We start from the raw sequence: 15,403 nt of genomic DNA on the forward strand, positions 1-15,403 counted from the left end.
TTTAAGTTGTATATAATGTCCCTGAGTATATGATGTTCATGCAGTAGAGAGTCCAAATTTTTCAGCTCCAGGTACAGGACTAGCTCCTGTTCTATGAGGAACAGATTTAAGCTTGCCTCTCTAGAAATGGCACCAAGCCAAAACATTAACTGTCATGCCCCACTAATTTCGAGGACTTCTCTCCCCTAAACCAATGGATATCCCCTCAGTTCCCTTCTCCCCCGGGTTAACATTTCAGATGGAAGGAGGACTCACCTGCTGCTTCTGTCTCTGCAGGCCCCTTGGAACACGTTCACTTATCTCTACCATTCGTCACCACAAAGAACAAGGAGGTTAATGCCACAGCAGTACTGTGGCCAAGCCAAGTGGGAACACTTACTTATGTCTGGTGGTTTGGGAACAACACGGAGGTTTGTATTCCCTATGGACTGAAATCAAAATAATCCTGGACGAGCTCTCTGACTGAGGAGGGAGGGAGAGAGGGATCTGGGAATGCTTCTAAATAGTCATACACGCAAGAAAATTATAAACCAGAGACTGAGACACTAATGGTTCTTTGACGTGCCAACATTAAAATGTAGGAACTGCTTTGTGTTTGTTGCTGTGACTTAGGTGTAGGGTTTATTGCCATTTCATGCAAACTGCCAGTAGCTTTCTCTGTGCATTTACATCCAAGGTGGATGTAGTGGACCAAAATCTGGAAGAGTTTCCAGTATGTTTTTCCCCACCCTCCCTTCTTCAATAACAACTACAAAAACTTGGGGGTTTGGGGAAACTAGCCTTTCAAACTGAGGCTGTTTTTATATCTGGAACTGACTTTACATAGCCCTAGAGTTTAAACCCCATTTCTCTGGTGACTAACAAGGGAAGAGACTGCCATCAGTTCTGTGCCTCCCCTTAAATATGCTGAGCCCAATTCTGAGCCCCCACACTCTATGCTAAACCACACGTGCAAGAAGACTTTATTATCATGGGCTACTGGTGGATAAAATGGTTTCCAACACACCTCCCTGCCTCTGGGCTCTGCTCAGATATGAGAACAGCACGTGCAACAATCTGCTGCCTCTATGCTCACAGTGTTGGTAAATCTGCACAGGCATTATAACTGTTATTTTACATATCTTCATGGCTGAAGTACCCAGAGACCCTAATTAGTTTCTGGAGGGAGAGATTCGCATGGATTTTGTAGAGCCAAGAGAGACCTTCAGCCACACATGCTTATCTTCTGTATAATGCAGGTCAGAGGGTTTCATCAGTACTCTCTGCTTTATTTAACTCTTTGTGATTAAGGCAGAATTTGACTTTTTGTTGTTGTTGTTTTAAGTTAATAATTTCCCTCAGATGATGGAGAATTCACTGCTTCTCTTTCTTACCCTCTCCCCCAACTATTTCCCCACAGCTAATTATTCTGAGCATTAAACACATGCACTATGTTTGTAGTCTGAATTTATCTAGCTTCGGTTTCAAGCTGTTGGATCTTGTTATGCCTTTGTGTGTAGATTAAAGAACTCTCTGTACTATCAGAAATCATCTCCCCCTAGAGGTACTTACAGGCTGTGATTGTCACCTTTTAACCTTCCCTCTGATCTGCTAAGCTCATAAGTGATCAGAGTTGGTCTAACTCTGTTCTCATTGAAGTGAGAGTTTTACTACAGACTACAATGGGAACAGAGTTTGACTTAATACTGGGTGCTTTGAAGAACTCACCCAGAGTTCATTAATAAGCAAAAACAGAAGTTAGTTAGAGCAGAGACTGCTGAAAGGGAACACAACTCATTGCTAAACTGGTTGGCATAGCGAAGCAAGCTGAGGGGATCTGTGTCCTCTCTAAATACCATCACTTTCCAAAGATGGCATCTCCATGTCTAAGGGTAACATGGGAGAACAACTGAGAAATCTTAATTTGCCTCCTCATTCTGTCACAAACCTCCTTGAGAGACCTTAAATAAATCACTGACAGCTAGATCTGGGAAAGGAGTGTGACATCTGAGCAGTGAGTCTTGCATGGCCTCATATTAGGATCTGGGCCTCTCTGGGGAGTGCAGCAAAGATGGATACTTTAACATGGGATCCAGAGCAGCCAGCATGCTAAGTGGGAAGGAAATACTGGGATTTTAAAACTTAGCTCCTTTGGAAATTATAGTACCTTACTTTGAGCTTCAGGAGGACATGCCCATCTGGATCCCTGGGACCTCTCCAGAAAATAGGCTTCCATGTCACAGGACACCTTCTGTGTCTTAAGTTTCCAAGCTGGGAAAACTCCCCAAACCATCCCAACAGGCTAGAGAGCCAAACTCATTTTTGCTTTTCTTTTCCAGCCAAATTAACTTCATTTATCCTTTTCTGATATATTTGCAGCCACTGATCACATTGGAAGGGAGCATCTCATTCACGTTTTCTGTGGAAGGAATGAACACCATCACCGTTCAGGTCTCAGCGGGAAACACCGTTCTTCAAGATACAAAGACTATTGCTGTGTATGGTGAGCTCTTCCCCCTTCGTTTCACATAGGATTCTTCATAGTTAAGAGCTAGAGAGCCAGGTTAGCTGGCAGCAACATGAGGTCTTTATTCTAGAATGGATGCTCTGAGTGAGATTATAAACTCCGTTCCAGTGTTATCAGTCCAGCATAACATCTCCGAAGGTCACTGACTGACATTAGTGCAGACTGAGATGATTGTAGAACATTGATCTCCTTCCCAGAGCCTTCTGCATCTGCTCTATTACTATTTGTTCATCCTACATGATTGTCAAAATGTTAGGTTGTTTTGCGAGCTAGTTTTCCCCTTTCTTGGCCAGTAGAGGCCTCTTAACTCATGCAAAAGCTGCTTAGCTTGAAAGATCAGTCAATGCTGTGTGCTGCAGTTCTGTACAGAAATCTGTACTGATTTGATATTGTACTCAGGCCTCCGAAGCAGTTAGGGCACACAAATATCATATAGTGTAGATGTAGTCTAAGAACCACTGGGAATCCCAGTTTTAGCTGTTTATACTAAGCATGTGATCTTAGTGATCAGTGCGGGCATCTCTGTTAACACCAACAGAGATTAAGCAGTATGTTTTCCAAGGCTAGTCCTCTCCCCACCTTTACCTCTGTTTCCTTCCAGTTAAGATTTCAAGTGTTTGGGGCATGTATATGGGAGCACAGTCACAGCTTCTTTCACAGGGCTTGCCTGCTTCAGAAGACAAGATTAAGGTAGCATTTCAATTACATTCTCAACACAGCTCCCTTTCCAGTGCTATTCATCCGTTGAAGTAAGGACTGATCACCCTTTTCGGTTCTGTGACACTCGAACTGTGAATCTCTCAGATTCTCCAGCTCTCTCAGTGAATCTCTCAGACACACTGCTGGATTCTCCAACAGTCTGTGCATCACCTGCAGATAGATTAAGCAAAACATGAGCTGCAGCAGGTTTCACTACATTCTGCCCACTCGCTTGGCACTAAGGCATTTCACAGTCTACTCACCACCATGTTATTGTATCTGCAGAGCAATTTCAGTCCCTGCGGTTATCGTTCTCTCCAAACCTGGATGACTTCAATCCAGATATCCCAGAGTGGAGAAGGGACATCAGTAGAGTAGTCCAGAGAGCTCTGGTGGAGGTAAGCAATGTGCATAACCTGTGTTACAATGATTCTAATTTCTGCTTTGTGCCTACATTAGGACTGGATCAGCTGTTCTCTCAAGGTGTCTCTGCTTCTACCAACTATAAAAGGAGGCTAGACTAGTGTTTGAGGCCAGAATCCTAAATTACATAGGTGAAATTATCCCATCCTATGACAATCTGGTGCTCAGAGTCAGCCTTCAGTTTATTCTTTTTAATGACAGTGGATTATGTGGAATATTTCTGAGAAAAGGGCATATAGAAAACAAATTACTTATACCTACCTATAGCTGTACAAATGTCTTTACTACTGCATAGCAATTCTTACTTCTTTTACTGCTGTTCTTACACAGAAATGGAAAGTAGTGCTATTCTAATGGAATTACAAATATGCTGTAGGAAACTTAGGAAACCAAAAAGAAAACAATTTTTACTACAGAGAAGAGCACCACAGTAAGTGCTTTATGTCTTTCAAATACCATGAGGTTCATGGGTCAGGACTGGATGCTGTTTTTCCCATCAGCACTATGGAGAAGCTCTCAAGTTCCTTCTTTAACTCTGGAACAGAATGTCATAAAAATATTCTTGTGTGGCTGAAGATTTGGATTTCAAACTGAGAGGCTATGAAAAGTTAGAAGAGACAGCTGGAGTTTTTCAGCTCAGCAGAAAAATAGTGTTTGAAACAGAGTTTCTGCCTTTTTTTTTTTTAAATAAAGACACTCAGATTTTGAAAGGATACAAGGCTTGTAGATGTTATTAGCAAGCTTATATGTTCATTTGTGGCATTATCTGTGCCAAAAGATTGGAAAGACACTGACCACTAATCAGGTGCACACAAATTTTTCTGGATTGTTTCTGAGATTATTTTCTTCAATTTCCTCAAAAGACAGGAAAAGAAAAGGAGAAAAAAAAAAAGAAAAGCAGAGGAAAAAAAAAAAAAGAAGATTTTTTCTGGAGCTTGTTCTTCTGACTTATTTATATCTGTATCAAGTATTCAAGGACCCATTTATCTTCAGAATGAATTTTCAGAATATAAACAACTCAATAAAAAAAAATCAAGCCATAAAAAAGGATTACAAAACTACATCACCGAGGCTATATTCCAAAAGCAGAGCAGTGAAAACACAAGGAGTCTTTTTGTTGTTTGAGTAAAAAAAAAAAAAAATTGATAGCTAATTATCCCTCTTTATATAGCTAAATGATTCACCTTAAACAAGCCTTTCTGAGAAGTTCCTGTAAAAATTAAAGATAAAACCAATAGATTTCTTTCAGCAATTAAGTAAACTGTATAAAAATGAGATGAACAACTAAATAATTCAATAGGAAATTATAGCTGTGCTATAGAATTTTTATGAACTTTTATTAAAGTATTACATTCTTATTACAGAGTACCATAGACTTGGATAAAAATTCTGCATAAGAAATTATAGTTCTCTACTAAAATCTGATCTTCTTTCTAAGTAGGGATAATCACAAAATATCCTATTTTGTATTATGATCATAATTATTTGCTCACATCATTGACTTTCTGAGTCCCGTCTCCCGCTTTTGATGAAGAAGACAAGAATGAACTGAGTAGATCAGCCAAAAGCTTCCAGACAAAAAAAATCATTCCCAGCCTCAGAAAATTAAGATTTTCCATTAACTGGTAATACTGTGTCTTTTTCTTGACATCTTAGAACAACCACAAGCAAGCACAAATATTGCAAGCCCTGGCTCCACTGAGTACTTAGAAATAATATATTAGACCTTTATATTGTTATAGTTTTTTTTCTAAATCCACATTAAAAAAAACAACAGCCACAAAACCACGCGCTTTTCCTTGGCATGCAGTGGAGGGGAAGGGTTCCCTTTTTGCAGTTCCACAGGGTATTCCCTGGGCTGTCAGCAGTCACACATGGGACAGCCACGGAATTTGCTCAGGTAATGGTGATATGTAAGCAGTTTCGCTGACTCCTTTTCCTCTGTCCATATTTCCTTCAATGAACAGCTGCTCCAAGTCTTTGCTCCTGAACTACAAGGGAGAAGAATTCACGAGTTTTAGGTCCAATTAATGTCTGAGAGGGTTGCAAGTCCTGACTGCAGGGGTATCTCTGTGCTGCATCCAGCTGCTGTGGTCTGCCCTTGTATCTGAGGGCACTTCTTTTTTCCTTTAAAAGTGGCCTACTAAATTAAGCACTTGGAAACTTAAGATTTAAATCAAAACCTTGAGATTTAAATGCATTTGCTGGATAATCCACAACACAAAGATGCAATGGAAGAAGATTCAGCAAACTATGTTTCACCTTTTGTCTCACAAAACTTCCTGAAGGCCAGACTAGCTCCTTTTCTGGAGAATAACTCCACAATCTGATTGTGTAATGTCATGGTAACTGCAGTTGAAACCAATGACCAGAGATGACCCTGGTAGTGATGCCTGTGAGGTACTTTTTTCTGAATTTTAGGTAATTTGTGTTGAAGGGGAATTTGAGTTTAAACTGGTTGCTTAAGATTTTCAGCCAACAAGACAAAAAAATAAAAATTTGCAGATTAATACAATCTTTAAGACCTAAAGAAAAAAAAAAAAAAAGCTCCTCATTAGCTTGTGGAATTGGCCCAGGAAGTGAACTGTAAGAATTTGTTTGGCTTTTGGGATTCAAACTTGATTCATCATCTTCTCTCTCCCTGAGTTTCTACATGGCTTTTAAGATGTTTTGGCTAATCACACCTCTAGAGTGCAATTCTGCCCACATACCTTGCCCTTTAACATGCGGCTTCTTACCATTGACTAAATGAAGAACCTCAGGGACTAACTCGGGATAGTCAGGTAACTTTAAAATAGCTAAATTTACAAAAAGTAAATCGTACCATGTGCAACTGTTATTTAGGACCTCCTTTTAGCATGTCTGATTACCATTGTTGCCCTAGGACCCTGCATATTTTACTGGAGAACATGATAAAATAGCTTAGATCAGGAAATTATTAGTCTCTGACTTTTTACCTGCAGTGGATTTTACAAGATTCTCCCTGTTGTACCAGATACACCCTACATCATTTGTATGAGTACTGTGATGCCTTAGCAAAGAAGCTGTCACCATTCAGTGCTGTCCCCACTGTTTATCTGTCCATTAATTGTCTATGTATCAGGCAACAGGTATTTCAAGCAAGCATATTCTGGTCGCAGTGCTCCCCGGTCTGCCCACATCTGCCGAACTCTTCGTTTTACCATATCAAGATGCCACAGGAGAAAATAAAAGAACAGCAGCAGACCTAGAGCAGGTATTGTGTCCATTGCTTTGAGAAGTGTATGTTTATGCATTTCTGTATATATATATATATATGGGATTTCCAAGACAGGTTAGAACAAATAATTGTGGTACAAATGCATCTGATTCACTGGGGTCTAAACAACGACTGTGACTGTGATACATGCTACATCCTCTTTGTTTTTGGTTTGGGTTTTTGGATTTTTTTTTGTTGTTGGAGGTTTTTTTGGTGTTTTGTTTGTTTTGTTTTGTTTTGTTTTGTTTTTTCTCCTAAACACTGGAAACATGCTTTGGAGCTGTATTTAGGAGTGGAGACTCCCATTTGGGTTCCCTAAGTAATGGCAAATTGGCATAAATTTTTATGATGTCCTGTCTTTCCCTTTGAAGTTCTATTCTACTTCATGGAAGTAGGAAGAAAGCAGGAAGGATCTAGGGGATGATTCCTGCCAACATGGAGTATCCTCATAAGGCAAAGTTTATGAGGCTGTCAAGAGTCTAGAAAGCACTGGAGGACAGAGCTGGGTGGTAGACCTGGGCAGATCAGAACTTTATTACTTTAAGGCACAGGGATGGGGTTGGATTGTCTTCCTGCCCACTTCATGATGCTGGCGGTGAGGTTCAGCCACTATGGACTGTTTTCTCTGTGCAAGGCTGAAGCAGGTCATAACTGGAGAACTATATCTCCCTGCAGACCCAAAAGGTCCTGCCCACCAGGTGGGCCTAGCATGATTGTGACTAAAAGATAAAATACTGTGCTGGGCAAAAATCCTGAAATATCTCTCAGCTTATTACCTCAGATTCCAGGGGCAAAGATAACTAGCCCTGAGTGAAGGACCACTGTACCTCTGCCACCCCATACAGCATGTCCATAGCTCAAGCAGACATACCTCATGTTGGTATGGGCTATATGAGCATTGGGGTAGAGGGTGTCACCAGCTCACAAGTATCAGCCTCAGTGCTATGGTGAAATACTTAGCATTACTGGATGCCTGCTATTCCACTGGATGGCACAAGGGTTTTAGCATTTCTCTTTGGATTTGTCCCTCAGTTTGTGAATGAGTGAAGTCTTCCCATCAGTGCATGTATCAACAGTATCTTCTGGTTCTTGTATTATTTTCTAATAGCCTTTTCATCTGCCTGACCTGTTATTGGCTGTCACAATTGCCTTTTGCAGTGGTCTAAAGCCTTTTTAACTTAACTGTGGGCCTCAAACCACTAGGTCTCCCGTATTCTTAAGCTTTCCCTTGCTCAGCATCCTTAGCCATCATCTTTTTTTGACAAATGACTTTCCTCTGCAATTTTCACCACCCATGTAATAAACAAAAAAGATAGAGATTTACTGCGCTGCAAAACCTTTCCTCCCTTTTCTCCTTCATCTCCCTTCTCCTTTCCTCCATCACAAATTGGCAAGAAAGCCAGTCCATAAACTTTCAAATTTACATCTGACCCAGCTCTTCTCCAGCACTCAGCAGCTTATTGTATTTTGCCAATTACTCCCTCTCTTTGTCCCTTTCTTTTTTCCCTCTGTAAAAATGGAGTCTCTGTGACTGTGGAGAAAGGAAGCCCTGACAGTGCTCTCATGACCTGTTTTATGGACAAGAAGAAATGTCATTTTCAGTGGGACACCAGCAACTTCTCTGGCATCCTGCAGGGTCCAAACGGTAACCTTTGAAGCGAGAGAAACTATTTGCCATTTGCAGCCAGCTGTTTCTTGTGGAGAAGTATCTGTCCTGCTCCCATCAAGACAATCAGAATGTTTTTCTTACTAGTCTGCGGGTACTGCATTCCCCTTCTTAGTTACTCCAGTAGAAAATGGTATTGTGTTCAGTGGGAACTGCCTAAAGAGGGCCCCAAACGATGTCTCTGCCCTCAGCTCTGAAGCATATTCTGATACTGTTCCTGTTTTGTCATCTATTTGGCCTGTAATCCTTCACTATTCCTTTCCCGAAGTGTTTCAGAGCCGATTTAACAGCTTCTCCCTGTGCCTGAAGTCACTGGGATGAGTACTGGGAGCAGATGTTTCTGCTGATGACAGCTTAAGTTGCTTCTTAGGTACTTCATGATGTATAGTGTTCTTTTCTGGTAGGAACAGAAATTGGTTTTGTGCTCATGAGCAAGCAACAAGCTATTCAAAGGGATGTACGTGAGTTTGTGTGTTCGCAGGTGCACACCCAAAGGAGTTATAGTTCTGGATGATTTTTTCTAATTTGGAAGAGAAACTTCAAAGTATACAGGAACAAAATGGAAATAGTTTGCACAAACACTGCAATGGAATAAGGTTTCTTAAGGAAGCACTTAGTTGTATAGGTTTCTTTTTTCATGGTGTCATATCATATGTGAAAGCTACTCTCCAAACCTGAGACTCGTGGTGAGCCTGTCCAGAGACACAGTGACAAATAGTTTCTGTCCCTGGAAAACTTGCAGTCAGAATAGATCAGATTGAGAGGAGTTGCAGAAATTAATGTTTCTGTTCTGCAAAAGCCCTTGTTTCAGTACCCAAGGGAGGGAAAACCTGACTCATTCTCAAAATCAAAAGTTGGTGAAACTGAGTGAAACACCACAGAAGGGCACAAAACCCACCATGCACACTGTAAGCACAGAATTACCAGGAGAATGAAGTGTGCTATAGCCCCCTCCTTCTCTTCCCCTCTTATTAGAGCCCCCTAAAGTCAGCATGTGTACTTGCAGTCATATGACACAGATGTGGTGATGCAGCCCTGAACCCACCATATTTACATGCGAGGTACCAGAACAGAGGCAAGAGACACTCTGTGGTCCCAATATTCTGCTCATCCAACCTGGATTTGAAAGGCGGAAAGTCATGTAAATCATGCAGGTGGTGCATGCTAACTTTTGTTAGCTAGAACAAGCAAGGCTAATGACAGCCGATGGAGTGGGAGGAAGGGAAAAGTGATAGAAACAGTAGCTGAAGAGCGAATTCAAACTCCATCTCCCCACATGAAACTCCTGAAGTTTCTTCAGGCCATGTGTATCACAGAGCACCTGTGAAGTTTTTGGGCAACTTGCTTAACCAAACTGTATTTCGTCACCTGAGCTACACCATTATTCTGCCATGGGTATATGTGGTTTCATGGACTTTTGCATTTACCAGTAAATCTGATACATATTTAATGACCATGGGGGGCTTACTTTCTTGCTGTTTCCCCTTGAGGCAGATTAAGCTGGTCTGGTTTTATCTAGTACATAATCATCTGGCTTTTTAAGCAACCTTTGGGTCTCTCGGTATATAATTCCTATTGACGTCAGAGGCAGCTAGATGTCCGCTGTCCCTTGCAAATCTAGGTCTTAGTTTCCTATTTGTCAAAGCCTATAATACTACTCTGTGCCACTCATATTTTATGAGTCTAAACACAGTAAACCATGAATTGTTGAGTACAGTAATAGTGGGACTGTGGAAGTTGTCCTAGGCCATGCAATCTTCCATTAGGCTGGTGCATTTGTGTCTTATGCTCTTGTTGAGACTGTGGTTAGATGGTAGATGTAACTTTCTCCTTGAGCTGATGTACCACTCTCATTCAAGTGCCCCAAATTATTTTTTTGTGTACAGACAGTACCAATTATTGTCATATCTGTTGCGGATTACATTTAGAAATGTGAACTCTGCATTCCTGATATTTCCCATGGGACACTAAAGTACCTTTTAAAAAGTTTAACTGCTCTTGAAAGCTGAAAAAAGCTGCTATGTATGAGGCTGGGGAAATTTTCTCAATGATGTGCAGCATGGGACAATTCCACCTAATACATAAATACAGAATTTTTGAGGACCTCAGACTGCTTGATCCACTCTACTTTCTGTAGTCAGTGTAAACTTATTCTTCACAGCTCCAGAAAAATCAAAAGGTCTTTTCATCCCACAGAATCCCAAAACATTTTGCATATTCAAAAAATCTTGTGTTTATGACCAGAATGTTGTGACTTTGCTTTTTTTTTCAATTGGCTCACTTGGTTCCCCTGCTTCCTTTCACCGTAACTGAGGACAGACTACCAACCTGCTTAAAAATGTAGAAATAATTGGCAGTTGTGAAACGCTGCTGTTTATTTGATTTGCACGTTGTCACTGCAACACCACTAAAATATCCCAAATTTTTCAAACAGCCACCCAGAATTGCCATTGGGCACTTGCGCTGGCATGCAGTTATTACACCACCTTTATGGATGGGCTTGGTGAATGTGATGATTACAGAATTCGTATCTGCCACTTCAAAAGCACCAAATTCTTTCTCTTCAGTGAAGGGCAAACCTCTAATTAGTAGCATTTCAAGTAATTTTTGAGTAATTTTTAGCATTAATCCAATTCAAAATGAATGTGTGGTAGGAAGGTATTCTACTTACAGCTCAGTAGAGGGCAGTGATACAAATACACAGATAGGATTACTCAAATTATTTCAGTGTATGGTTTTACTCTATAGGAAGATTCTGAAGGGTTATCTTTTTATGTATGCATTTCACAAATTATCTTCTCTCCACATTGTTTGCTAGTGGAGGCTTTTTGTCAAACATAGCAAATGTGTCTCCTGTTAGTCAAATGAGATGTAAGCAGAAGATACATGAAAATTCTAAAGTGATGTTTTCATATCAAGTAAAGGTTTCAGTGTTTTCATGTGTTTCCCTTTAGTTTTACATTTGCCTGCTTTTACCTGGCCTATTCAAAATAACCATAAAAGCAGAATGCAAAATAGATGTAGAAGCAACTAGTTAATGACATTTGAGGCCGTTAATCTTTTCTCTGAAAAAGAGCTATCAGCAATATAGCAAGCATGATGGAGTCTTTGGCAAATGGCAACACCAGCTGGTTGGTAGCCAACCGTGCTCAACATGTTGCAGCTGGGGCCAGTATCTGTATCCAGCCAAAGAGATGGGAAATGACATGGATGACTGAATATCAAATGGGCAGTGATGAACTGAGGAGATGAAATACCTCTGGCGAATTTAACACTGTAGAGAGTGGCATTCAGGAAGCCTGTATGTGTATATGTCTTAGGATTTGTTCCTTAAAGCAGATTTAGTTCTACTTCTGCTTCATTGTAGCTGATGGAGCTTCTGTCTTTTTTTATATGGTTTTTTTCACCCACCCTCCTAAGCTTTAGTGTTTTAGCATATTTACTTTCACTGCTTTTCTTTCCTCTGATGTATTTCAGATGTGCCCATCACCAAAATATTTTAGCACCAAGATCTTGACAGTGAACACCTTCAAATCTTACAGAAAATGGTGCCAATCAGTCATGGAAATTCAATTCCAGGAAGAGGGGTAAATCATCTTGTGTTTACTAGGAGAGATTTTTTTAACATCTGTACCTTTGTGTGCAGACCAAGTCTTCCACTGGGTGCTTAGGGAAGGTTGGGCCAGTATTTAAGAAGTAAAGGCAGGTGGGGAGAGAATGGAATAATATGAACTAGGAGACCTTGTACCAAGGGCTTTTTTCCTTAGGCACCTTTTCTTGATCAGCTGCTTGTGTGCTGTAGAAAAGGCTGTCTATATGTCTTGTCTTAATATCTTTGAGTTAACTCCTGCCATGTGACTATCAATCAGCCCTCTCGCCTTCTCATCTTTTGCTCAGTGTACAGAGCAGCCCTTGATTCTTAAGACTCCTTCTGGTCACCTTTGTTCATCTAAAGGGGATCCTGGCTTTTATGTCCAGGTTCTCTCTGGTTTCATATCGGCTGGCCAGTTCTTGTCCCAGAGTAACCACAGGAATGTCCTCAGCCTTGTGCTCTCATGGTATCTCTGGATACTAATGGCAGCTTGAATTTAGCATCTTTCATTAAAAGATCTCAAGAAATTCCTGCTGGACCCTGTAAGTCAGTGGTTATGCTCTTTTCAGCGCAAAGGCAAGCAAGCTTTAGAGGCCTCATGTGAAGTAACCAAGGTTATGCAGAGCAAGTGGCACAGTTTAAAGTAATCCACATTTGCCCTGACTCCTGATTCACTTTTATATGCTGGTTCAAGTTGCTTCTTACCAATCAATGTGCATAATTCGTTCCTTAGTTGTTTATTGATTTACTCAATGAATTGAAGTGTAGCACTCATTAGTTGAGATCCTTACACAGTATCTATAAAATTATCTAGATTCTTAGCTAGTACATACTGGCACAGTTGAATCACATTCAATTAGTCTAAACCAATTTACACCAGAGGTTTCAAAATTCAATAAAAGTCTGGGAAAATGTCCATCTGAGTGATAATTCTGTTTCTTGGTGCACATGGTTCTTTCACAGTCCTAATTCTGACAAAATGCTAGGAGAAGCCAAATTAATTTTTGTTTTGTCACATTTTTAAATTGGAATCTCTTTTTTTCCTTCACAAATTGTCTGTTATTATTATTCATTATGTGTCCTTTGATGAAAAATGATACATGAAGAATGGTTTCTATTACTGAATTATTTTTGCACATCATGCTTAATTCTGCAAATGAAGCAGATAAAGTCAATGAGGCTCAGTTAAGGACCAAAACTAATTCTGAAAGCTAATTATTTTCACAAGGGAGACTCTTGAAGACTATAAATTAGGAGGTTGCTATTCTAAGAAGTTTTATCTTCGTCTGAGTTAGTTGCATCTCCAGGACTGAGAGAGGAACAGGGACAGGCCTGAGGCCAACCTGTTCCACAGCTGAAGGTCTAGCTGTTCAATTAGAGTTACATATCTATTTATGAAACAGGCCAAAGTACTTTGATGTTTCCTTATCAGCTTTTTAAACAAAAATGCATCCTTGGTACCACTTTGAATGCAGAAGTACAGGAAAGCACGAGACCCAAAATGTTTCCCATTGAAACCTTTTCATTACCTCAGTGACTGTGAAATCAGCCATTGTGTGGAGATTTACTTCAAAGACACTTTATTAACATTGTAAACAAATTATATGAGAGTCACAGTCACTCCTAGGTTGAAATCTGATAACCTGTCATCCACTGAACTAGAAATAGACTTGACAGAATAAGAAAGGCAGAAGAGACACTTCTTCAGTCTCAGAGTGAGTGTCCTGAGAGATCTGTGGTTCACAGATCCCCTTCGGACCATGTGAGGACCAAAAACATCATCAGATCCAACTTTGGAGAGCAGCGTCCAATCCCAATGTGAGTTTGGCCCTTTAGCTGTGTGTAACTGGCTCGTTAACCTCAGATACAGATGTTTATCATAGAATCATAGAAACGTTAAGGTTAGAAAAGACCCTTAAGGTCATCGAGTCCAACCATTAGCCTAGCACTGCCAAGTCCACCACTAAACCATGTCCTTGAGCACCACGTCTACCCATCTTTTAAATACCTCCAGGATGGAGACTCAACCACTCCCCTAGGCAGCCTGTTCCAATGACTGACTACCCTTTCAGGGAAGAAGTTTTTCCTAATATCCAACCTAAACTTCCCCTGGCGCAGCTTGAGGCTGTTTCCTCTCATCCTGTCACTCGTTACTAGGGAGAAGAGACCGACCCCCACCTCACTACAACCTCCTTTCAGGTAGTTGTAGAGAGCAATAAGGTCTCCCCTCAGCCTCCTCTTCTCCAGACTAAACAACCCCAGCTCCCTCAGCTGCTCCTCATAAGACTTGTGCTCTAGACCCTTCACCAACTTCATTGCCCTTCTTTGGACACGCTCCAGCACCTCAATGTCCTTCTTGTAGTGAGGGGCCCAAAACTGAACACAGTACTCCAGGTGCGGCCTCACCAGTGCTGAGTACAGGGGCGCTATCACCTCCCTGCTCCTGCTGGCCACACTCTTCCTGATACAGGCCAGGATGCCATTGGCCTTCTTGGCCACCTGGGCACACTGCTGGCTCATGTTCAGGCAGCTGTCAACCAACACCCCCAGGTCCGTTTCTGCCAGGCAGCTCTCCAGCCGCTCCTCCCCAAGCCTGTAGCGTTGCATGGGGTTGTTGTGACCCAAGTGCAGGACCCAGCACTTAGCTTTGTTGAATCTCATATACCTGGCCCCGGCCCAATGATCCAGCCTGTCCAGGTCCCTCTGTAGGGCCTTCCTACCCTCCAGTAGATCGACACTTCCACCCAGCTTGGTGTCATCTGCAAACTTACTGAGGGTGCCCTCAATCCCCTCATCCAGATCATCAATGAAGATATTGAACAGGACCAGCCCCAGTACTGAGCCCTGGGGAACACTGCTCGTGACCGGCCGCCAACTGGATTTGATGCCATTCACCACCACTCTCTGGGCTCAGCCGTCCAGCCAGTTTTTAACCCAGCACAGAGTGCACTTATCCAAGCCATGAGCAGCCAGCTTCTGCAGGAGAATGCTGTGGGAGACAGTGTCAAAGACCTTACTAAAGTCCAAGTAGACAACATCCACAGCCTTCCCCTCATCCACTAACCATTATATATGGTTTCTATTTCAGAAAATTTTTGAAGTACAGAAATGCATTTTTCTCCCTGTTTCTATACTGTCTATATGACTGTTTCAAAGAGAATCTAACTTTCAATGCAAAGAGAAATGAAAATATTGTACCAAACAAGCAAATGCCTTAAAAACATGTCTGAATGCATCTGTTCTTCCCTCAGAAGTGTGTGTCAGGAATCTCCAGAGCTG

The 15,403-nt window shown here is 41.3% G+C and overlaps 1 protein-coding gene across 1 annotated transcript in view; it reads left to right on the forward strand.

Annotated features, from left to right (window-relative positions):
- Positions 1-15,403, forward strand: part of SORCS1 (sortilin related VPS10 domain containing receptor 1) — a gene marked incomplete at both ends in the record, with an annotated part of 310,932 nt that overhangs the window by 283,959 nt on the left and 11,570 nt on the right. The window contains 4 exons of the mRNA XM_082309176.1: positions 277-410; positions 2,359-2,482; positions 3,491-3,603; positions 6,732-6,863. Of these exons, the coding sequence (XP_082165302.1) occupies positions 277-410; positions 2,359-2,482; positions 3,491-3,603; positions 6,732-6,863 (503 nt within the window). The remainder of the gene's footprint in view (positions 1-276; positions 411-2,358; positions 2,483-3,490; positions 3,604-6,731; positions 6,864-15,403) is intronic.

This window comes from Platalea leucorodia, assembly GCF_965183815.1.
Source record: "Platalea leucorodia genome assembly, chromosome: 4".
Taxonomy (NCBI): Eukaryota; Metazoa; Chordata; class Aves; order Pelecaniformes; family Threskiornithidae; genus Platalea; species Platalea leucorodia.